This window comes from Gymnodraco acuticeps, unplaced genomic scaffold (genome assembly GCF_902827175.1).
Source record: "Gymnodraco acuticeps unplaced genomic scaffold, fGymAcu1.1, whole genome shotgun sequence".
Taxonomy (NCBI): Eukaryota; Metazoa; Chordata; class Actinopteri; order Perciformes; family Bathydraconidae; genus Gymnodraco; species Gymnodraco acuticeps.
In genome coordinates this window covers 1356284-1380420 of record NW_022992001.1, presented here as the reverse complement: position 1 = coordinate 1380420, position 24137 = coordinate 1356284, and the positions used below count along the sequence as shown (strand labels likewise).

Sequence of the window (24137 nt, the reverse complement as noted above, 5' to 3'; positions counted from 1 at the left end):
AGCTGCATCTTAAAGCATGCAGTATGTCATACAGCATATGAAGTGCTTATATGAGCCCAGCACGAGGCCGCTGCTACACTCACATGACACACTCCTTCTGTTGAAACACATATCCAACATACCTATACAATCCTAACACAGCATTCAGCCATTGGCTCTGAGTCTAGCTCCCACTCTCTGCTGAGCTCCAAGTTTTCTGGTTGACGAGGTCAAATCTGCTGTACATATTCTACAATCATATAATATAAATTATACATGTACAGCCTGACTGAGTTAAAGTTATAGTACATTATTTTTCTCACTTTAATGTGTGGTATATGTCGAGGATTGTGCATCTTACTGAACACTTAAGACAAGATACAACTGCATTCATATGCCTTTTGGATTTCTTATTTGGAAACATTTTGGATCTACATTGTTAGAATAACTTCTGGTATTATAAAGGCGACAGTCTACCTGGATCTTGGGATAAACACAATTATTTATTATGAAGCACAATTAAAAACAAATATTATTCATATTTGTTTATGAAAATCTGTAGTGTAACTCGACTAAGCCTTCCTGCTAGACACTCCTTTCACTTGCAAGTCTGCACTCGAGTTTGAGGGGCAGCTGGAGAGCCACTTGCACTTGCTCGGATTGTCTCACTTGGAAGTAGGCCAGCTCTTGTTATGGTGGCACTCACAAAGACATAAAACTGAGGGTCAGTGAAGGACAGTGGCTCAGGGACGGGCATGGGGAGCATACACACACGCGAACAGACACTTAATGCAAATAAGAAACAAAGTAGGAAGTGTTATATTCCATAGACTTCTCTCTTTTTGGTAAGGAAAGGGAGGTTACTGCTGACAGGAATGTTGAGTTATGCGGAGTTCAACTAAGTAGAAACCTTCAACTGTGAAATAGAATTCCAATTTTCAGGAGAGGTAGCAGAATACATGTAGTCCATGCAACCAGCTGCTGAAAACCTATGATTTTATTACGTAAAAGTATATTGCTCTTAATATAAGTAGTAACATATATTTAGTTGTAAAACAGCTGTGAGAGGCTACATTTATGAAGCAAATCCTGTCCGAAATGTCACATTTTTCAATCATGTGTGTTTTTGTGTTCGTGTTTCTGCAGTATTCCTGACCTGGGTGAACTGCTCCAGTGTGCGCTGGGCAACAAGGATCCAGGATGTTTTCACTGTAGCAAAGCTCCTCGCTCTGGTTCTCATCATAGTGGTGGGACTCGTCCAGATCTTCAGAGGTAAACGCACGCACGCACGCACGCACGCACGCACGCACGCACGCACGCACGCACGCACGCACGCACGCACGCACACACACACACACACACACAAACTGTGGTGGGAGTAATTCCTCATAATAAATTGATCATCTGTTCATACTGTATTTGGAGAGTACATTTTCACATTTAATAACATATTAATAACATATATCACATATTATACTGTTGATACACTTTTTAAAACCTTGATAAAACACTGTTTTGGTTTGTGTTTTTGTTTCTTTCCAATGAGCTCATTAATAAAGATAACAGCTGCTAGTGTAATTTGTGTGACATAAGATTAAAATGTACGAACGCTGCTGACATCTGGTGCACATAACTAAACATAACATATTAAGTCCTTAAAGTAAAAACAATAATGAGGAATCAGAAAGATCGATTTAAAAGTGTGTCTTAATCTATGGGCAATAATAAGGGGGTACTGGTTTTATTTGATGGATTACTAACAAGCCTCCTGCACACTCAAGAGACACGTACCTACCGGGAAGAACAATAAAACAAACACATATGCACAGAATGAGACTCAAGGTAACCACAAAGATACTCAACATTACTACAAAGAGACCCAAAATAATCGCTGGTAAAAGTGAACTTCAACCAAAACAGTAACAGGGTAACACAAATGACCACAAAAAGAGGCACAAAAACTCATAACAACTATCAGAAGGTACAAAACAATCCTAGAGCCTCAAAATAACTACATAGAGCCTCAAAATATGAAAAATATAAGAGACACCATGCAGATACCAAGAGACTCAAGATAAGTACAAAGATACTCACAAAACTACAATGGGACAAACAAAAAAAACACTACAAACAGACGCAATACAATTGCAGGCAAAAATCAACAACAACCAAAACAGTAACAGAGTAACACACATTGACTACAAACAGACTCTAAATGACAACAAGATGAGGCTAAACAACCATTAAATCTGTCTCTCATATGCAAAAAGGTGGTAGGGCCTTAGTATGTCTGTGCCCAGAGTCTCAACTAGAGAACAAACATTTGTTTTGACTTTAACCAAATAAGCAACTAAACCTTTCCAGGTGATATTATACAGGGTCTATTCCTTTATCCAACAATGGCTTCCTCTCAACTTCTCCAGGTCACTACGATGCCCTGCGGCCGAGTGTGGCCTTTGAGTTCAGTCAGGACCCGTCAGTAGGACAGATAGCGCTGGCCTTCCTTCAGGCCTCCTTCGCTTACAGCGGGTGGAACTTCCTCAACTACGTCACAGAGGAGATCGTGGAGCCACGCAAGTACGGCAAGCACCACACCTGAATCAAAATGTTTACAAAAGTCTACAAAAGGGAATAGATTAAGACTTGAAATATTCCACACGTAATCAAAGTAATCAAATTTGAAATGTGTGATCTCTGAATGAATGGACATATTCATTTTCTTCAAATAATGTAATACTAGTTACGTTTATTTATCACTTGTTATTATTTATGTAGATTCATAAAAAAGTTATCTCTCCATCATTATGTAGAGTACATTTGAATATTTAAGTATATGTTCTACTCTAAAGACTTGCAGAAAAAAAGGTACAGAAGACACTTTAAGAAGGTATTTTACATTTCTACAGGTTTATATATAAACATTAAACATAATGGTTTATATGGTAACACTTGTATCTATACAGGATCAAATAATATACAGTTCAGAACTATATAATAGGCTTGAATTCTATTATATTTGACAATGTCTTGCTGTTAATTTCAAATCCCACATCAACACAATTACTAAATCGGCATACTATCACCTGAAAATCATAGCCAGACTTAGAACATTCATGTCTCAACAAGACCTTGAAAAACTAGTTCACGCCTTTGTTTTTAGCAGGCTTGATTACTGTAATAGTGTATTTAGAGGTCTCTGTAAAAAATCGGTTAGAAAACTACAACTAATCCAGAACGCCGCTGCCAGAGTCCTGACCAAAACACATCACCCCAGTACTCAGGTCTCTGCACTGGCTACCAGTAGCTTACAGAATCGATTTTTAAATTATATTGTTAACTTATAAAGCATTAAATGGTTTGGGACCCCAATATATGTCTGACATGTTGCCCTGTTACGAGCCCCCCAGAGCTCTGAGATCATCGGGGGCGGGCTTACTCATTGTTCCCCGGCTCAGAACCAAACACGCCGAAGCTGCTTTTAGTTTTTATGCTCCCCACAAATGGAATAAACTTCCAGAAAACCTGAGGTCTTCACCAACGCTGAGTTCTTTTAAGTCGAGGCTAAAAACACTACTTTTTACAGCTGCTTACCCAGAAGCCTTTTAACTTGTTTTAGCACTAACCGTATTTACAATGTCGTTTTTAAACTATTTTATATCTCATTAATGCATTGTTTTTATGAAACTGTTATTCCATTATGTTTATTTATTGTGTTCCTCTCTGTTCTATTATCATGTGTTAATAATCATGTAAAGCACTTTGCCTCTGCGTCTGAAATGTGCTATATAAATAAATGTACCTTACCTTACCTTAATGCACTGACACACCAGCACTTGGATAATCGGCATTACTTTAATCATTATTTTTTAAATTAGGAATCTGCCCCGTGCCATCTACATTTCCATCCCACTGGTGACCCTGGTTTACACTTTGACCAACATCGCCTACTTCTCCTCCATGACCCCCGAGGAGCTGCTGGCCTCCAACGCTGTGGCAGTGGTGAGTAACTCCATCTGCATGAACAAACTCAGAGCGCTTCATATACTGTTGAGCAAGAGTCTGTTATGTGAGAATTATAAGACTGCTGGAATGCACAATCCTAGCGTGGCAGACCTCAAACAACCTGCTAGTTAATACGTGTTTTTCATGAGCCCAGTGGGAACATGTCAGAAAGAGTCATGAATTCAGTTAGTGACTACTTTCATTTGATGGAATTACAGACCTAGAATATTAACAAATGAGACTTTCATTCTAAGAAACAAATAAAAAAACATACAACTAAAACTGTTTTCACTCTCTTACACAAGCCCTATGTGTGTAGTCGCAGTCTGATATAGCCAGAGGTGTAAAGTAACTAAGTACATTTACTCAAGTACTGTACTTAAGTAACATTTTGAGGTACTTGTACTTTACTTGAGTATTGCCATTGTACTTCTACTCCACTACAATTCAGAGGTAAATGGTGTACTTTTACTCCACTACATTTATTTTGCACCTTTAGTTACTTTACAGATTTGGATTCATGATGTGAAATATAATAACGAGGGGCAGGTGGCAACAATCACACAAGGAGGGAAAAAGTACAAAAGCAGGAAGTGAAGTCTGCAAACAAAGAGGAGGTATGTTTCAAAATAAAACAGGAAACGGTAAATAATAAATCATGAAATAAAGGAAAAACCATATCCAAATTGCAGGGCGGATCATGACACAATGTGTTTTCCAGTCACATTAATAATTAATTAATTGTCCCCGTTATTTGACTGTAAGACATTAAACAAAGGACCCAGAGCTGGACTCCAACACTGGACGCTGCGGTTATATGGCATGCACTCTAAGTACTCAGCTACCAACGTTTTCCAGTAGGACTAAATGTCAATAATTATTACATTACATTAATGTATTGTAATGTAATGTAATGTAATGTCAATAATCTAACCCACCCGATGTTGTGCTGTTCCAGACATTCGGGCAAAAGCTGCTGGGGATGTTTTCCTGGGTCATGCCGATCTCTGTAGCATTGTCCACTTTCGGAGGAATCAACGGATATCTGTTCACCTCCTCCAGGTAGAACAAACACTCCTCACTTGGATGCACACCCAACCTTCATTTTATTGTCCTTTTAGAATTGACTCATTTTTCCAAGTACTAGTATCAGGTTTGTACATACACAGGCTTGGGCAGTAACAGAACACATTGAACAGTTTTGCATGGGATACAATAAAAGTTTAATGATTTTGTTGTAGTAAAAGAAGATGTAATTAGATAGCCGATACATTTCATAATAATAATTTAAAAAAAATAACAAACCAGGAAATGTGTATGCGGGTTGGTTAAATTAAAATGATTAGCATTGCTCATGCTCCAAGTTTTAACAGATAATAAGCAATTTGATAATTATCTGAATGCATGTTTGTAGATTGTGTTTCTCCGGAGCCAGAGAGGGTCACCTGCCCTATCTGCTGGCTATGATCCACTTGAAGAACTGCACTCCAATCCCCGCCCTACTGGTCTGCGTAAGTGCTTCAAACAGCTTTGTATTTTTTGTGTATCTATTAATATTAACATGTAACTATTTACTATTATATTTAGTAAGTATGATATGTATTTGACCCCCTCATCTCCCACAGTGCTTTGCCACTATAGTCATCCTGTGCATCGGCGAGACACACAACCTGATCAACTATGTGTCCTTCATCAACTATCTGTCCTATGGAGTAACCATTGCTGGCCTCCTCTACCTCCGCAAGAAGAAACCCAACATGGTCAGACCCATCAAGGTACAGAAACCTGAGAACCAGGAACTAAAGTTAACTTTGATTTTTTTTTATCCCATGGCCTTAAATTACCATCTAATCATAGCTCTTGGATTACTTCACCTACAATGAGACACATTGTACTAATTTGCAACTGGGAAATATTGTAAATATATGTATTCTTACCTTTACCTGAGTTTTAAAATGCCTATTGATATGCAAAAGGGAAATGAGTCAGAGTGAGGAGTAATGTAGTGGCTTCATTTTTACGACTTTTCCCACATTCTCTTCAATACAGAAACCAACAGACAACTCAGTACAACAATACATCTCCCCTTTAATAAGTCATAATAATGTCAGGATATAAATTACCTCGAGGGCCGTACCAAATGGTCTCGCGGTCCGTATACGGCCCGGAGGCCGGAGGTTCCCCACCCCTGTTCTAGATAGACAAAAAATGCACACATAACTGTGTCTTTAAAATGGCTTTTTACAGATATTTATTATCCAAACCATGTACTTGAATACAATATAATGTAATATGCTTGTTTGAGATGGAAGTAATGTAATAACTTGTGTGTTTTTGTGTTGTGCAGATTAGCATGTTGATCCCCATCGCCTACCTGGTATTCTGGGCTGTGCTGCTGGGCTTCAGTCTGTACTCTGAACCAGTGGTTTGTGGCCTGGGAATGGTCATCATGCTGACTGGAGTCCCTGTATACTTTGTGGGTGTTCATTGGAAGGACAAACCCAAATGGGTTTATAGGGTAGTCGGTAAGTTGGGTCGTGCCACTGTACATATTCAAATGGTATTTTATATTATTTGAAGAGATGTTAACTATGGCATGACAGACGATACATTTTATAAGTCTGATAGTTCTGTTTGTTTATGAAGTAAGAAAAGGGGAAAACGATCTATTGCTGGGATAACCTTTCTTAATATCTGCAAAAATTCAAGTGTTGGCAGGTGTTTGTTGTTGTAACACAAATGTTGACCACACAACACTGAAGTGTCTTTACAGAATGCTCTTAATAAGAACTAGGCGACTTTTAACTTATCCTAACACAACAGTAATGTTACATTGCTTGCTAACACACAATTCACCTTGTGTTTGAGTGCATGTTGAAAATAAAACTCACTCCTCTGTTGAGTAGTGGAGCAAATCAGCGTCTAGTGGCCAACATGTGTGTGACAGCAACACAACGTTTTTCTTTACCTCGTAAAAAAAGCTGAACAAATAAAGATGAACTTCTTAACTCATAAACACAAAATGAAAAACATTTAGATCATACTTAGAAAATCACTCCACATTATTATTTGTTATTGCCTCTCTTGGCTTCCGTAGTTAGCAGTTAGTCCCTATTATTAAAACTGTTTTCTTTTGATTGCAGAAAGAGTCACATACGTGGGCCAGAAGGTGTGTTATGTGGTGTTTCCTCAGGAAGACCTTTCAGAGACTGAACCCCTCACTTCCTCCAAAGCCACTGACTGAGCAGCGCAGTCACCCAGGAATTCCCATTTTGCATCCACACCTGTACTTCCAGTTTTTCCCTCCCTTTTTTTCACATTGGTCAGTTTGTGGATGGTGAAGAGATGTTTGTGAAGTGGCATATTGCAAAGTCGAGCCTAGATACTGCCTTGATTAATATCCAGTATAAAATAAGAGGAAGGTTACACCTATGGCAGTGGCATTAGCTGAAGACTGTTTTTATGTGATACTTGGTACTGGTTCTGAATTCTCATCAGCAGTAGTCCATGCTCCCTATTTCATTCAGATCTTTATATCATCTTCTACGTCACATCCTTGAGCTAATGTGCCTTATGAAATGTATGTGATGGTGTTGTGTGTTGGGTTGTGCGGATATTTTGATGATGCAATAACATATTTGTGGTAAATATGCAAGCAGTTTCTGCACTTAGCAATACTTCTCTATTACTGCTGATTTTCACTAATTATTCACAAGATGTTTACTGTTTATCAAATGTGGATGAGTAATTTTCTGTCTATATCTCTGCTTTGCTTCATTATCTAGCAATTCTTTCAACTTTAGGCTTCTTTCTCTCTCTCTTTTTTATTAGATCATACTGAGATAATGTAGGTGCCCCTTGCATTGTTACTAGAGAGATTATCTTAACTACGCTCATTGTTCCCAGCAATATTTACAGCTCAGGAGAGAAAGGACGATGGCGAGAAGTTTGAAGCTATCACCACGACGAAAAGATGCCTCTCAGAAATGAATAAGTTGCATCGCAACACCACCTTTTGAACCGCCTGTTCTGATTTGTGATCGTTTTTTAAGGAATGCCTCTGTGAACTCTTTCAAGGTGCTTCACCTGACAAGACAGCTATTACATTTCATATTTCCCATCTGATATGATAAAGTGTTTACCATTAACATGCATGGGCCTGCTCCCACTTCCCCAAAGATCAGAACAATAATTACCCCAGGCCGACACTTTATAGATCAACTCACTTGCTATGGTACCTTTTAGTTTTTTTTTTTTCAGTGGACTTATTTTGACCCCATTGAAATATTAAGTTGCCCCCAAACACTTATGGTAAAATGGTCCTCACTCAAGTCGCACTACCACTACCTTATGGAATACTTCACATCCCAAATGATCTGTTTGTGCGTGAACTGTTTATGCACGTGTCACCCATTTTCTTAAATGCATCAAGACTTTTCTCCATTTTCTGATTGTTTGTTCACCACGGAAGCTCGTAAGAAATGTAAAATCAACACGGAATGAAAATTTGATGGACAAATGGTTATTTTGGGGGTGAAGTATTCCTTTAAATAAATGTGCTCCATGTGATATTTGTTGTATTTAAGTAGTATCTTCCTTTTGTGTACATACAACAAAACATATGAGGGTTTTTTAACAATGTAAACCAGCATGTAGGAACTTGAACAGTATTTTTCAACGGAAATCTACAAAAAGACTCACACTTCAAACAACAATGTCTGTCTGTCATGTCCAGGCGCTGTTTGCTCAGTTGACATCTGTAAATACTGTGTAAAGAAGAACAAACTGTTACAAATGCGCCAGTGACTCTCACAAAGATCACATTCCTCAGACATGTTGTGAAACATTTACATACTGTGTACAATTGATCGGTGCACCTCTGTGTAAAAGGGTGTAAAGATGTGCAAAAATAACAATGTAATTACCTATTAAATATAGCAAATTCTGAGATGCATCTTTTTTTTGATAATACAAGTAGGTACAGGAGCCCTGAGACACAAGTGAGAAAGAAAATACTGGTGATTCAGTTTTTATGTCTGATCTTAATTTTGTCGTCTCCTGTGCATATGACTTACTAACAGGTAAAAACATTTTTGGCATTACCATTTTTTCAGCAGTCATAAAGACATGTGAGAAAGTAATTGATATCAAACTTAGAAAATCCATCATCATAACAAATACATTTTTCACCTCTAAGGGCTTCCATACGATAAGTTTGACTATTGTAAATAAATTGCTTTCCGTAAACTACCAGTTTTATGGTGGTGGTCGTGTCAGTATTATTACAAATACATTTGTACACTAAAATAATTCAGTAAATAAACGGCTTACGGTTTATTAATTGCAGGCACAGTAAAACAATGAACAATAATCAGCAGAAGGCTTTACAGGGCTTTTAACAGCAATCCCCTAAATGTCATGGTGGCATTCCTTTCAGCACAAAATATACAAATATAGTTGTTTTTTTAAATAAGAGAAATGCTTTTATACAAACAAAGTATACATGGGGAAGAAGCTTCACATTCAAACAGCAAGGATAGGCAATGCAATTATCAGACAACCTGATTCAGTAGTACTTTATTTCCTCTATTCAGTGTATTTACCAAGTGTTAACCAATTGAAAATTCCAGTTGTACCTATATTAAATATCCAACCCAGTCTCACGGCATTTCGTGTTATAGTCCCAAAATTAATTTATGTGTTCACCAACACGATTTTCGCATTTTTTCCGTGTCACAAAGAACGATTGTAAAAGCAATGCATTTATATTGGTAGTATGTTTCGTGCCTGCACCACGTCTTTTTGTCCAGTCGGGTCTTGGAATACCAGAAGCTGTGGGGTTCATAAAAACATTTTCTTTCTCAATATCTTACCCTAAGCCTAACCCTATCCCTTTTATTTTAAATTGTATAATGTCGAAGTTTTTTTTGCCGTCCACAAGGAAAATAAATGGGGCTCAGGCAGGGGCGGACTGGGACTAAAAATCAGCCTGGGCATCTCGACTTATCTTTGACTTATCCGACCGGCCCACATCGTCGGACCGTCGGGACGTCCCGATGGTCAGTCCGCCACTGGGCTCAGGGCCTCAGAATACTGAAATCTGTATTTTTTTGTCATCTTTTTTTCCTTCTAATTTGTTATTTAGTGCAGGCACGAAACATACTACCAATAGAAATACATTGCTTCTACAATCGTTCTGTGTCAGAATACTGAAATCTGTATTTTTTTCTAATTTGTTATTATTTACATTGCTTTTAAAATCGTTCTGTGTGACACGAAAAAAATGGCAAAATCGTGTTGGTGAACACGAATCAATAGATTAATTTCGTGACTATAACACGAAATTCCGTGAGACTGTGTTGCAATATCAGAAAGGGTTTGATAATGTACATTATCGTGAAAAAATGCAATCAAGAAAAAAAGCCCACTGAAAATACAGTTGTGAAAATCTTGACAACAAAGCGATCAAAGCAAGGGTATAGAGAAATACTTCAGCTGCGTTTCAATTTGGATACTTCCATCGGTACACTGAATTTCCTAGAATGTGAAAACTTGGGCAGTCCGTGAATTTCTGCTGTGCCGGAAGTGATGATAGCCAGATAGCAAGCTAGCTAACAATCTTCGCTAGCTAGATGATCGAGGTAGCAAATCATTACAAACTACTCAATTAACCCAATAAAATGTATGTTGGCTTCTTTTTCGATACAAATATAGTTGTACGTCTTTCAAATTGTGAAGAAAACCCAATAATTAACTTTTATTTGTATAGTGCTTCATTAATCAGAGCAAAAACAATTACGGCTGTTCCTGAAATGTCTGTTACCCAGCTAAAATGGACGTCATAGAGTGTGGATTTTGCAATACTTTTTGAGACACACTTATGAACTCTAAATAGTAAAATGAAGTACAGAAGTATGCAAATCGAGACATAGCATTGATCTGACAGATAATAAGATATTCTCTAAACTGTCACTGTGACACAATCAATCTTTCTTTACATTTCAAATAGTAATATGTTGGCACACTAATCTTTATAACTGGTTTTCTGCAGTCTGAAAAATATCAAAGAAAGATAATTTAACCAAGACTTTCACAGATTAAGATTTAAATAAACAGGTAAATACAGTGGAATAGGGTTTTTGAAAAGCAACATTTTCTTCTCCCCTGACTTCCCTGCCATAATAATCCCTGATGCAGTAGTGCACTACAACTTCAGAGCAGTCGGTTGTAGCAATCACATGTCATATCATAACGCTGTGTCCAGACACATCTAATCCCTTCATACATGACAACCACAAATGTGAGCCATGAAACTATCGGTGATATTTACAACAGCGGGGAAAAACCATTAAGGCATTTTTTTAAATACATTTCTGTACACCTCAGGACATACATTATGCAGATGTGTAACTTTTTCTAAACTAATAAACATTAAGTAAAAGGAGAAAGATCAGACCTTAAACTTTGAACAAGGTATAAAATGAAATATGCAAAAAATATGTAAAGCTAGGAAGGCTAGGAATTACTTATGGAGACATCTCTAATGGCACATAACATTTAGCAGCTGTTTATGAAAAATAATCTCTTTAAGATGGACGGACATGGGGTAGCATGGCACATTCAGTCACTTAAAGGGACAGCTTAGATTTTTTGGTGGAGTTGTACGAGTCATTTATCTTTAGTTTGTAAATTGCGTACTTTGGTGTTTTAAAAGGCTCGTTCAAATCTCCCCTAATTTGCATAACAAAACAAACTCATCGATCGAGGCAATACAATCACTATGGATAAGAACTTCATGTAACTCCACGTCAAAACATCCAAACTATCTCTTTAAAGTAAAAAAAACAACTTTTAAGACAATGCTTTTTAGTACGGAACCCTGACAGTGCTGCTTTAAAAACAACCAGCATTTGGCTTTCTGTCATTTCTCTAACTCTGCCTCTTCACACAAGTTATCTGACTTGTTCAGTACCTGTTCAGTAGCAATATCCTGCAGTAAAAGAGAGATAAATGCATTTCAAGAAACAATGGAAGTGATATTCTTTAGAGGCGCAACAGTAATTAGTAAACGTCACCAGGGTCACCTCAGAGAAGATTCACAGAAAAACATCAAGCGATCATGTCCAATCAAGTTCAATGTTTGTCAAGACAGAAAGAGAAATATAAAGTAGGAATAGAGGTCCTCATCGAAGACTGAAAAATAGAAGCCTTTTATCACATCCTGTCATAGAAATGTCCACAGCATAGATATGAATTTCCAGTGTAATAAAGCAGGCGTCAGCAGTCAGCCGGTCTGCAGTGCTGCAGAGGTACCGCTGGGATGAAGACGACTCGACAAACAATACATTTTCTGAAGTCAAGCTAATGTTCCCGGCACATTCACATAAAATCGTAGACACTGCCTCCGAAACAGTCACGTTCATTCAAGTGCGGAAAGGCTTCCTTGAGAGGAGTGTATGTTTGATTAGAGGAGGGTGAGGGGTGAGCAGAGTTACAGGTTCTTGGACTCTTTACCTCAGTTTCCATTCAAGTTTGGTTTCAAAACAGATTATGTCAAGTTGAAAAGGCTTAATTGACAAATCTAAATTGAAAAATCAGTTTGATAACATTTTCTTAAACGTAGTGAAACAATTGTTTAAGTTCGAAGAGGGTAAATGAAGTATAACTGAAGAAATGTACAGCATATGTTAAATTAAAACGGACAAAGATTTGGCATGATTGAATTATTCTGTTAAACTAGGCTAAGCTAACCAACTGCTAGATGTAGCCTTATGTTTTACGGACAGGCATGAGAGTGGTTTCTATCTACTCATCCAACTCTCCAATAGAAAGCAAATAAACACATTTCCAAAAATGTTCATCCTTGCCTATGGAAGTGAAAGGTCTGGCTTTATTTTTTTATTTTTTGTATTGTCAACAATCCTGTGAAAAGACCAATATACTCAATGTATATTATACTAACAAGTGTATACTAACAAGTATAAAAGCGTGTTCCTCGGTGTCAAAGAGCTTCGTAGTAGTCTATCTAAAACACATAAATGAGCAACACTATTGCAGCCCAAATTAGTCTCAAACAAATGCGATTTTTCCTGAAAACGTTTAAGAAAACGATTTAGCATTTTAAAACATAAGTATCCACAAAGGTCTGGTGAAGTCATAAAGCATTTAGAAATGGACGTGGTCATATTGGTCTTTCATTTGATTTATCGAATATACGAAAAACGGACAATATCACCAGCTTTCACCTGATATGCAACAGCCTACCGTGAACTTCTAATAATAACACTACCTCTACATTAAAGTGGGAATAAGACCATGAAGCAAGGAAAATTCATTTGTGATCACTTAACAGGCTTTTTTGGTTCACAGTATATAGCGGTGCAAAATGGCTCTGGGTAACGACACAAAGGCTGCTTTGGCGTTGTAAGAACATGTAGCTAATATTCAATTGGTACTGGTGGCCAGAATAGAGTTTCGATTTGTCGGGAACAGGCTCCTGACGAGGTTATGTCCCACAAGGGAATCGACATTAGTTGGGATTTTGAGGTTGATTAGTTATATTTAACCACCTAAAAAATAAACCATCAAATACATTCAATATCAGTTTAAGTCTAACCAATATTTAGAATGTTTTCCTTTTTCGACAAATAACTCAAACCACCAGACTCCATTGACAGAAACTGATATTTTGCTCATAGAGAAATAAAGTTGCTGGTCTTCCACTCTCCCGATCACTTAGTCGTTGTGTGTTATTGTGTGACTTTGGTGAATCTGACCTATCGAGATAACAGCACAATAGCAGCTTACGTGTTCTACAAGGTAAAGAATACCGTTTTGGTCAATGGAGTATGGTGGCTTTGAAGATAGCAGGGATAACAACCTCAGGAACCCCCAGATTATTTTAGGATGGACTTTTAAGATAGACATCCACCAACTTCAAAAGATTATACACTCAAAATCAAGTACCTAAAACAGCCCTATTTCAAAACATCCAAACTATCCCTTTAAGCTCCTTGACAAAAACATAAACTGCACAACAAAGACCATAAGCACTACTAACGCTGGTTAATAATCTTACTAAAACACTGCATATGCAGATTTTTAAAGTGAATAGACACAAGTTAATTATATTTTACTGAATTGGGCTAAGGTACAGGTCTCACCTCTGGATCTGATAGGAACTCATCTCAAGGAGACTTTAGCAGATTGATGAGAGCAGGTCTCAGCCGAGAGAGTGGAAGGAGGGTACCTCCCTAACTCCTCAGCATGGCGTTGTTTCCCTCCCTGAATCTCCTCCCTCATCACTAAAGGTCCTGCCCTTGCCCTCTCTACTCCTCCTCTTATCCCTGCTCCTTATTTCCCTGCTTGGCACTTCCACAGTAAAGTGGCTGTCCTCTGCTTTCACAGAAGTAGACAAGGGTTCAGAGGGTGACGTCACCTCTGGTACCTGGGGGTTAGGGTGAGTTGTTGTGGCGGTCTGGGATCTGCTAGAAAACACAGGGGGTGAGATAGGGGACAAGGGCCCCAAGGGGGAGTATCGTCTCAAGGAAACACCATTCAGGTTAACAGCGAGCTCCAGAACAAGTTTCCTCGATGTGCGGATGTTGCATGGAGGCACAGAGGCTTCCTGGGGATCTGTGGGGCACCCGCAATGAGTTAGAGAGTCCCTCTGGATAGGTGTGGGGGGCTCCGACTGTGGACCCCTGCTGCTCTCCCTGCTGACTGGTGACAGCATGTCCTCTGGGCTGTCTGCAGACTGCAAGGACAGAGGTGATGCGGGGCTCTCTGACGTGCAGGACTGCAGGGTCCTGGTTGCAGACCGCCGGGACCCCACTGCATCGACCTGTTCCCATCGAGCCTGTCCCACAGCCCAGCTCCTGGGCAACTGCACACCCACAGTTTGGTAGCTGTGGAGCCCCAGTGTGATCTGTGTGGGTCCAGGGGAGTCCAGCAGAGGGGCATTCCCTCTGGTTCGCCCCCCACTGCGGAACAGGCGAGTCCATAGATGTCCGAGACATCGGCGAGAGGAAGAGGAGGTGGAGCGCCGCGTGGAGTGACGTCTGATCTGCCTGCGCATCGCCAGCCGCAGGTTCTGTAACACGGACGCCTGGAGGAGGGGGAGACGGAGAGAAACGTCATTCCTGTTTCTATCCAAATATCAGGTAGATAGCAAGCAATCAAGCAAATAGGATATAATTGTTCATTTGTCATCCTTAGATGAACTGGTAGGCCGATCTTGCTCCTTTGTTATCCAGTATCTGTGCTAAGCTAAGTTAAGCTAAAAGACTGCTGGCCTTTGCTTGATACTAACCACTAAGATATCACAATGGCATCCCTTAACGCAAGAGAAAAAAAGCTTTTTTAACAAAATGTTAACTATTCATTTCAGTTAATAATGTGATTAGGCAAGAGTTAATGGAAATATATGTATATTGACAGCCATTAGGTGTTGTTATCCACCTTTGTTTAAGTGCATTTTCAATTTCAATTTGTGCTTGAATCCTAAGTTTCAGGAAAACAATTACCAGAAATGTATTATTATGTGTGAATGCATTACCTGGGTGGGGTTGTACACGGGGAAATCCTCCACCGGAGGGATGAGACCCTGGGCGATTAACTGGCCATACGAAGGGGGGGCCTCTCTCTGAACAAAATCGGCCTCCATGCGAGTCATCTGAGTCTCAAAAGCTCTGTAAGAGAGAAAGAGACAAAGACAGAGACAGGGACAAAGACAGCGATACTGTCATTGTGAGTAGAGCTGGGTGTACCCAAATACAGAAGACAGGAAAATACCTTTACTTTTAGGTAATCCGGGGAGGACAAAACAAACACAACTAAACAGACCTTCCAGCTGACCAACATACAAGGATCCCTACAAAAATGTAACAGATAACTACGATTTAAAAGCAAGTCAACTAATCAGCGGATGAAGTGCAGGAGGTCAGGTGGTTGCAGGGCTAATAACAACTAATAATGCCAGGAGTGAAACAGACTGGACAAGGGGAAACATTTTTTTTAAACATAAACAGGAAACAAATAAACTAAAAACTAGGATAATGAAAGAGAGAGAGAGAGAGAGAGGTAGAAAAAGGAGTGCAGGACAAACAGCAGGACAGAAGAAAAGATAATTGAAGTGGCGTAGACTGAGTGAGCGATCATAAGGTGACCTACTCAGACATTTATCTTGTTGTATAAAGCAGTAAACAAATCAAAGGGATGACGAAAAACAAGAACATCACATGCACAATGGTGCTTTCTCCACACCTGTACTCTCTGCTCCTGAGGGAGTGGAGTTTGAGGGCACAGCCGAGGGCGATGACCAGCAGGAGGCTGCAGACGAGGCTCCCGATCAGGGCAGCTGTGATCACCTTCCTGGGCACGGCTGCCAGACAGTCCCTCTCATCGCTGCCGTCCAAGCAGTCCTCCTGGCCGTCACAACGCCACGTCTCGAAGATGCACAGGTTGGTCCCACAGTGGAAGTTTCCAGGTTGGCAGTTGTAGCAGTTATTCTCGTCAGACCCATCTGGACACCTCTTCTGGTTGTTGCAGCGCTCAGAGGCTGGGTAGCAGACCCCAGTTCCTCCCTCGCAGGGGAACTCTCCGTCGGGGCAGGTCGGGCAGGCCTCCTCGTCGCGGCCTGATGGGCAGTGCCAGTAGCCGTCGCAGTGTTGGCGCTCAGAGTAGCAGCCCTGATCGCTGCCACAGGGACGCTCGCCGGGAAAACAGTAACCTTTGACCTAGGGACGGCAGAGGAGGAATGCATCAGAGAGGACTAGTTGGTGTCCGCTGGATTGATGGGTCTCTGGACAAACAGAAATAAAGGTACTCTGTCTTTCAACTATACCAATCACAAAAGACCTTAAATGTAGATAGAAATTCTGAAAGGAACCCCAAATGGGACGGTATTAAATACAATTGTTTAGAGCATATGATTAAAACATTTCAGTCTGTGGCCATAAGGTTTTGTCTAAATATATTTTTGCTGCTTTTATATATATTTATTGATTGGTCAACTCTTGGTCAAATGTGCAATATAAATAAAGTTGGATTGGAGTGGATTGGATAAAACCATTTGAATTTTAAAGATAGTTGGAGCTCTCCTTTACAGAAGGTTTGAACAAAAAGTTGGAAAAGACAATGAAGCGTTGAAAAGACTTTGAAACTAATTTTCTGAAAAACCGGATGAAGTGTTCCCAGTCTGCAGTACCTGGTATGTGGCGTTGAATCCATGTCCTGGGCTGTGAGGCTGGGCCATGTACAGAACACTCATCTGTCCCCGGCTGGACTCTAGCAGTGCCGGGCGCCGGTTGTTGTGATGAGACAGCACCTGCAGGAGGTGCTCTGTGCGCTGCAGCAGGCCGTCGTACACATGCAGCGAGTCCCCGGGGCCCAGCTGCAGGTCCAGCTGCAGCACGATGGGCTTGGGGTCCTGGGTGTCCAGCCACCACGAACACCTCAACTCAGCCACAGAGCTCCTGTTGGCCCGGAAAAAGTCTGGGGAGGCAAAGGAGCCGTAGAAGTTCCTCAGACGTTTTCCGCAGGTGGTGTCGGGGCAGCCGTGCTCGTCTGTGCCATCGGGACAGTCCCGGGCCCCGTTGCAGCGCAGGGCGGGGGGCAGACAGCGGGTGGACTGGGCCTCGGTGCACGGGATGGAGCCGGGGGGGCAGAGGCCAGGCCGCGCCTCCGTGGGAGGGGGGGAACAGCTGCGTTCATCTGACGCATCGCCACATTCATCCTGACCGTTGCACTTCCAGGAGCGAGGTAGACACTTCCCGTTCCCACACAGGAACTCATCTGACTGACAGCTGCTCTGACCCAGGTGACCTGCAGAGACACACATTGACAGAATGCAACACCAGCTACCAAATATCAAGAGAAAACATGACACAAACCAACATCAGAGTGCTTTTTGCTCAGTGAAACAACAGAATGCGTTTTGGCCTCAGATGTAATTCTAATAGAATTACTGCGCCCCCAAAGCCACGGGACTCGCTAAAAACGTCCTACATTACAAAGTGTTATGTGGCTGATGTGAGATTTCTTCGACTCTCTTGGGTAATCTCAAAACGTTTTATTAAGTTAAAATACTGCTATAATGAGACATGCAGACACATTCAGATTTGGAAATATGGCTTTACAAGCTGTCACACTCAAACTCTGGTAATTTTCCTTACTCTTAACCGACAATTTCCTTAATTATGTTAGAAATGGTTTATGCCTTACACATTCTATAACTAGACGTTTTGATTCAGTCAGGTTAAGCATTGGATAAAAGATCCATGTCTGTCCAGCCTACCTCTGATGTAGGAGAGGCGAAACCCCTGGGACTGCCCTGAGCTGTTAGCCTGAGAGTGGAAATAGAGCCAGACGCGCCCCCTGGTGGAGATGAAGGGTGGAGGCAGCATGGAGCCACACAGCCTGGAGTCCCCGGTCTTCGTAGGAGTCAGCAGGAGCCAGTCTCCCAAACATCTTCCCGCCTCGGCCACGTCAAAGTTCCGGAAACTTGAGCAGAAGATGGATGATTTTAGTAGGTTACTCTATGACGGATGTCATGTGTACACTGTGTGAGTGAGGGATTGTACCTGATGGTGATGACCTCGCCCTGACCCCCCTGGATATGCCAGCTGCAGTTGACTCTAGCAGGGTAGTTTAAAGGCCAGGACGGGCTGTAGATCACACCCCTCCGCTCTGAGTGGACCTCCACTCGCTCACTGCAGCCTGCTGGGTGAAACACACACACATTAGGGAGGTTGGTCTCTGCAGTGATTTGTGTTAACCATTTTCTTTATTTGTCCTTAGTCATTATGCTGAAATTCTCAGGGGTGGTTTGACAATGGGCCCCTGTGCACAGTTATACAAAAGACCCCACCCCCTCTCCTACTGTAGCAAAACAGATATTAATGTTATTTAGACCCTTGTTGTCATTTTGTTCCTTTTTTTGTCGTTTCACATATTTCTATGATTTTGGTCTGTGTTTTTTTATTGCCAATTTATAGTCATTTTGCATATAACTGGTTGTTTCATGTCACTTTGTAGTTGTTTTGTGTCACTTTATAGTTGTTTGGGTCTTTGGTCTTTGTAGTTATTTTGTGTGACTTCCTGTTTGGACCATGACCAAGACATTGGGCCTCTGTGCATGGTAGGCGAGTTCAGAAATCCATATATTAAGTAGATGCATAAATGTTTATTTTAACAACAGTAGATGTTGTGTTCATTGGGGACTGTTATCAGATGCATACTAATACACATTTAGCTGTTACAGTAGTAAGTATTTCTGGCAGCACAATGGTGTATGCGGAAATCCATTGTTGTCCAAAATAGCTTTTGGACAACAATAGAGCTCTATGGCATAGAAAAAGACAAGTAGGCTATAACAGGGATTTAGCATAGCTACATGTATATTTATTTTTACTAGGATCAATTATTTGTTTACTTTAAATGGATTTGTTAATAATATAAAAACTATCACCAGACTGTTCTGTAATTCCAATGACCTTTCTCTTTTTCACGTATAGTACATATGTAACCATGAGGCATCCTTATCATCTCAAATTCTTAAGAGGGAAACTACTTTCATTAGAGAGAGAAATATGGTCTGTTCCTTTATTCATGATGAACTGAGAATTATGCATGCTCAGCAGGATCCATACTGCTACTGCCAGAATACTCTCACACACTCACGTTCCTTCATTCAAACTCCTTAAAATTCGTCATGAGTCATGACCTTAGCATACTAGTACCAGAAACGTCAGCGCTTAAAAGGACAATACAAAATCGCTGCTGCATTATTAAAAGTGCATTATGTTTTATGTGATTGTCAAGTTTTGTCTCTAATCAGTGCAAACAACCTTAAATCAATGCCTTGACAAGACAAACGACTCTAGTGCCTTTCAGGGGAGCTCTGTGCTGATCACATGGGGGCGAACACCACGGCAACAGCATCGCCTGCTGCCATCGCACCATTTCTTCAGGGAACAGAGAGCGGTGGCCAAGAGGGGCACCAGGAATAAGACACAGACCTGTTTGAAGTGCAGGCCATGGCTCCTGTTGTTTGGTAATAATGAAAGGCATCAGGTATGTATGGAAGCCCTGTGTTTAACACTTAAAAACAGGCAAAAGGGTTCTCCAGGATAATCTGTCATTATTTGATCCTTATTTGTTTATTTTCTCATCTATGAAAAGGTATAGGGGGAGTTTTACAAGGTTTGAACGGTTGTTGTTATTGTTGTTGACTCATTCTGGCCAAAAAAAGCTGAATTAAAATATTACCACATGTTGTTGATATGACTAAAAGAACCTGGCAAATAGCTAGTGAATGTTCAAACTTTACCAGCCACTCAATAGACTGTTGTTATTATTTGGTTGGTGAGTCAAGCACTAGCCTTATATTATCACAATTTGGTTGGTAAATAGTAGTCATTTTGTGAATTCAAATTTCCACCTTTACTCTAAACACAAAGTACAGATATTCTGATTAAGCAAGTCATGTCATATTACTGTCTGTATACATATTTTTTAGCCAAACGAAAGACATAAATAAATTGTAGAATAGAAGAGAAAACCACTCAGATTTATAAAATGGATCACTATACGTTTCTTTTTTTGTAAGGCCTCTAAGGGCTTCCCTGCATTGTCTCCGAGCAGTTATAACACAGGAAGGCTAGATACCAGATGTAACAATAACTTAAATTGTGATGTTAATGTAACATCAGTGGGAAGGATTTCATTCTCTTTCTTACGCTGAGAACAAGAATTTAAACATCACCTCGTTACTTATCATTTGTGACACAGCAGGTATGACACAGGCAAGAAGAAGCTCTCCAACGAGCGTCTTAATTACCCAGAACCACAGAGACAGAAAATCAGCTGAACTGCTTAACAATGGATATCCAACATCGCCACACAGCAGCCCAGTTCTGCTGAGCGTGTGTGTGGTTGTTTCAGGCTTTCTTGATGAATCAGTGAAGTCAGCAGAGTGAAACATTGGCAGGGGGGGCATCCTTTAGAGCTCAGTGATGGATATCGACTACTGCATGGATACCTCAGCACACACATGAAACTGGACTAGCCCTGGGAGTGTGTGGAGTAGAGCTGTTGTTGTATAGTGTGACTGTATAGTGTTTTAATATGAGATTTTACTTTTTTCTATTATTTTCAACAAATGTATTGACTTCTCTGGAGTTCACTGCCTTTTGGTTTTATATTAAATGTTATATAACATCAGAGACAAAATGGCGTTTGTATTGGTTGAGCTACTTTACGTAGGCATAAATTCAAATCATTTTTACTTTGCTGATTATCTGTAAATGTTTTTAAAATCAGATCACACCAACAGTCACTGCAGAGATAAAAAGGACCGTTTCTCTACCCAAAGTAGCCGTGTTTATCCTTCTAGTCAAATGCAATAAGTTTAGCTGCCACCAAGTTAATCAAAATAGCAAAATAATGTTTGAATAGACAATTGGTCCAGATTTTTGTATTTTTTAAATGTAATTAAGATCATTTTGACAAAACGGCAAAATATACCTAAAATATAAGTAAAAGTTATCAAGCAGAAAAAGTGACATTTGATTATTAAATTGTATGCATTTACTGCATCATCAATATAAAAACAAAAAACGGAAATACACATGATGCTGTCTTCATTAACATAACATATACGATTTTCCTTTCTTGGCTATAAAGCTCAAGAACTGGGTGATGTTGGTCAGAATGTATGTTTACACAGTCACATTGTGGCTCCCTTTTGTGGACATAATGCAGGGCCCCACAACATGAATTATTAAATGTAAGGGTGATGACTTGGTGGGTGCTGATGACGAGTGGATGAGGAGGAGCTTTCAAATATTGCTAGTCTAACGTTGGGTCTGTTTGTTGGCTTGTGAGTTGCTTTTTGTGGATTTGCAGATATGTAAACTCTCTCCCTCGTCTATACAACAAAGCTGATAACATAATATGGAGGCTCATTAGTGTCAAACAGGACAACAGATTAAATGGCAGCTGTGGCAGATTCAACTTAACTCTTTCTTCTCTTACCTTTCACAATAAAAGCCCCTTCAATGTTGTTAGCTGACAAGTAACCTAAACTGTAAACACACTGCACTGCTAGCCTAGTATATATATAGTGTTCCATTCACAGCTATAACATTTATGCTGACTTCTCATTTACAGTCACACACACACTCGTTCTTTCTTTCTCAACCACACTGGCTACTAGCTTAACAAACACAGTCTACGCACCAACGGAGTTTGTTACTTGTATTACACACGTTGGATACAAAATTAAATCAAACAATTAACAATGTGTAGGCCCAGTCGCCTAGCAAAACACTGCTAAACCCTGGGTGTGTTTGAGTGTGTACATGTTTGTTTTACTCATGTTGTGGAGACGTGGATTTGTTTACACACTCACATTGTGGGGCATTTTTTTTGGTGACAAAATGCAGTCCCATTCTTTACACCATTAAACTGTAACACTAGGGATGGTGTGTGTGTGTGTGTGGGGGGGGGGGAGTGAGAGAGAGATTGAGGAGCGAGAGCGATGAGCTGAGAGAGAGGAGGATTCGAGGAGAGCAGATGACGAGAGGCGAGCACTGAGAGGAGCTTGCCTGAGAGATAGATGAGAGAAGAGTCAGGAGAGGAGAGAGATTGAGAGAGGAGTGAGAGAGAGAGGCAGAGACGAGAAGAGATAGAGCGAGAGAGAGAGAGAGCAGAGAGACGAGAGAGAGAGGACGGAGAGAGAGAGAGAGAGAGAGAGGAGAAGAGAATTAGTTTGTGTGAACATGTGAAATGATTCAGTACGCAGACCTGTTTGGATTGGGAATGGTGCTGTGTGACTGCTTTTTTTAAATGTCTCCACACCAGACCTTTTTTAAAATAGCGAGAAACCTACTGTTTGGCAGCCGTCTCCTTTATTTTGATGCCAATAAAGTGCAGGATATGATAACAGAGAAGGTGGGGGGGGGGGGGGGGGTAGTTCTGCAGAGAAGCAGCAGTGATGTAATGCTGATAGCAGCATCACATTTGTGAAAGAGCATCCATGTTTCCACGCTAACCCTGATCATTTACCCACCACAGATCGATAGTCCCGCAGGTTTCTGGTACATCTTCTCATCATAACAATGAAAACACATTGTCTTCATCAAGGGTATCTCACTTTAACATTGTGACACAGGAGGAAAGAGCAGCGAGCCATAATTACATGCACTACTCTCCGGGTGTGAACATCAGCTTTGTATAAGTGTTCGGCTGTGATTGTCAGTGACGTTGGAAGCTTTATCAGGACCTCCAATGAAGATAAACAGCTAAACAACCCCTAACAAATACAAAATGTAGCTCGATACTCTTGGTAATTTGCATTTCTTGCAAACAACATATAGTTTCAGTATGATTGACAGCACAGTTGAAAAGATGTGTGTGCAGAAGGCATTACAGCAGTGTTGATGCATTGTTGTGGCTCACCTGCACAGAGCAGAGCGGAGCGGAGCCACAGCAGTCCGAGCAGCAGCCCCGGCGGTCCCATGGTCCGCCCGGCGGGGACTGGTGTGCTTATCTCGGACACAATTTCCGCGTTTTGCTTGACATCTGTGTCCTCCAGCGAGGCTGCCGCATCTGTTTTCAGCTCAGACACACCGAAAGGTCCTCCTCATTACGGAAAAGCATTGTGTCCTTTGCAGCGGTAGCCAAGACACCAGAGTCAAGGCAGCTGTGGCAAAGGAAGCGATTTCCGGTCAACGTCTTCAAAATAAAAGCTACGTTTTGTTAATCAAATTATTGCGTTCATGAGAAACAGTAACAGTTATTTGAAGATATACTTGTTGGAAACGTGTAACCGGAAATATTCTTTAGGAACTGCTTAACCCTTGTGCCCACTTCGAATTTTCAACCTTTCGCCACCTTTGTGGCAAAAATGTACACGCCCCAAAAAACTTCTATTAAATCATCATACATCAATATTTTGTTCTACTTTTCTTTTCATGAATCACTTAAACAAACGTAGCCTACTCAAAACTATCAAACATTCAATCATTTTCAGGATTTTAACCCTTTAAATGCCTGTTTCATTATTTGAATTATTTAATTTCTCTCAAAAATGCCTCATTGACTTCCATGCAGACCACATTTTTTGATCTTACTGCCATTGCAGATTAAAACCA

The 24137-nt window shown here is 40.5% G+C and overlaps 2 protein-coding genes across 3 annotated transcripts in view; one reads left to right on the top strand and one right to left on the bottom strand.

The window, feature by feature from the left end:
- slc7a10a (solute carrier family 7 member 10a) overlaps positions 1-8929 on the top strand; it is a 48691-nt gene extending 39762 nt beyond the window's left edge. Inside the window, exons 4-11 of the mRNA XM_034201270.1 lie at positions 1126-1251; positions 2403-2556; positions 3855-3978; positions 4940-5043; positions 5396-5492; positions 5607-5756; positions 6329-6506; positions 7125-8929. Coding sequence (XP_034057161.1) covers positions 1126-1251; positions 2403-2556; positions 3855-3978; positions 4940-5043; positions 5396-5492; positions 5607-5756; positions 6329-6506; positions 7125-7225 — 1034 coding nt within the window. The 3' untranslated portion in view covers positions 7226-8929. The remainder of the gene's footprint in view (positions 1-1125; positions 1252-2402; positions 2557-3854; positions 3979-4939; positions 5044-5395; positions 5493-5606; positions 5757-6328; positions 6507-7124) is intronic.
- Positions 8930-10711: 1782 nt separating this feature from the next.
- lrp3 (low density lipoprotein receptor-related protein 3) lies at positions 10712-23689 on the bottom strand. Of its 2 annotated transcripts, none has more exons than XM_034201269.1 (7): positions 23443-23689; positions 18564-18699; positions 18278-18483; positions 17189-17805; positions 16246-16718; positions 15539-15671; positions 10712-15088 (listed from the first exon to the last, which is right to left on the bottom strand). In XM_034201269.1, exons 1-7 carry the CDS (start codon positions 23501-23503, stop codon positions 14243-14245), a joined length of 2472 nt encoding a protein of 823 aa, XP_034057160.1. In that variant the 5' UTR covers positions 23504-23689; the 3' UTR covers positions 10712-14242. The 2 variants fall into 2 exon arrangements, with proteins under 2 accessions (XP_034057160.1, XP_034057158.1); XM_034201267.1 differs by having other exon boundaries at positions 18564-18702; positions 23443-23503.
- Positions 23690-24137: the final 448 nt, after the last annotated feature.

Bases quoted from the DNA above. Each gene is read 5' to 3' on its own strand.
- lrp3 (XM_034201267.1), bottom strand. From the start codon at position 23,503: ATGGGACCGCCGGGGCTGCTGCTCGGACTGCTGTGGCTCCGCTCCGCT. The intron at 18,484-18,563 runs GTACAATCCCTC...CTTCTGCTCAAG, and splicing joins GGCGAGGTCATCACCATCAG to TTTCCGGAACTTTGACGTGG. The intron at 16,719-17,188 runs GTACTGCAGACT...TGCCGTCCCTAG, and splicing joins GATTCAACGCCACATACCAG to GTCAAAGGTTACTGTTTTCC.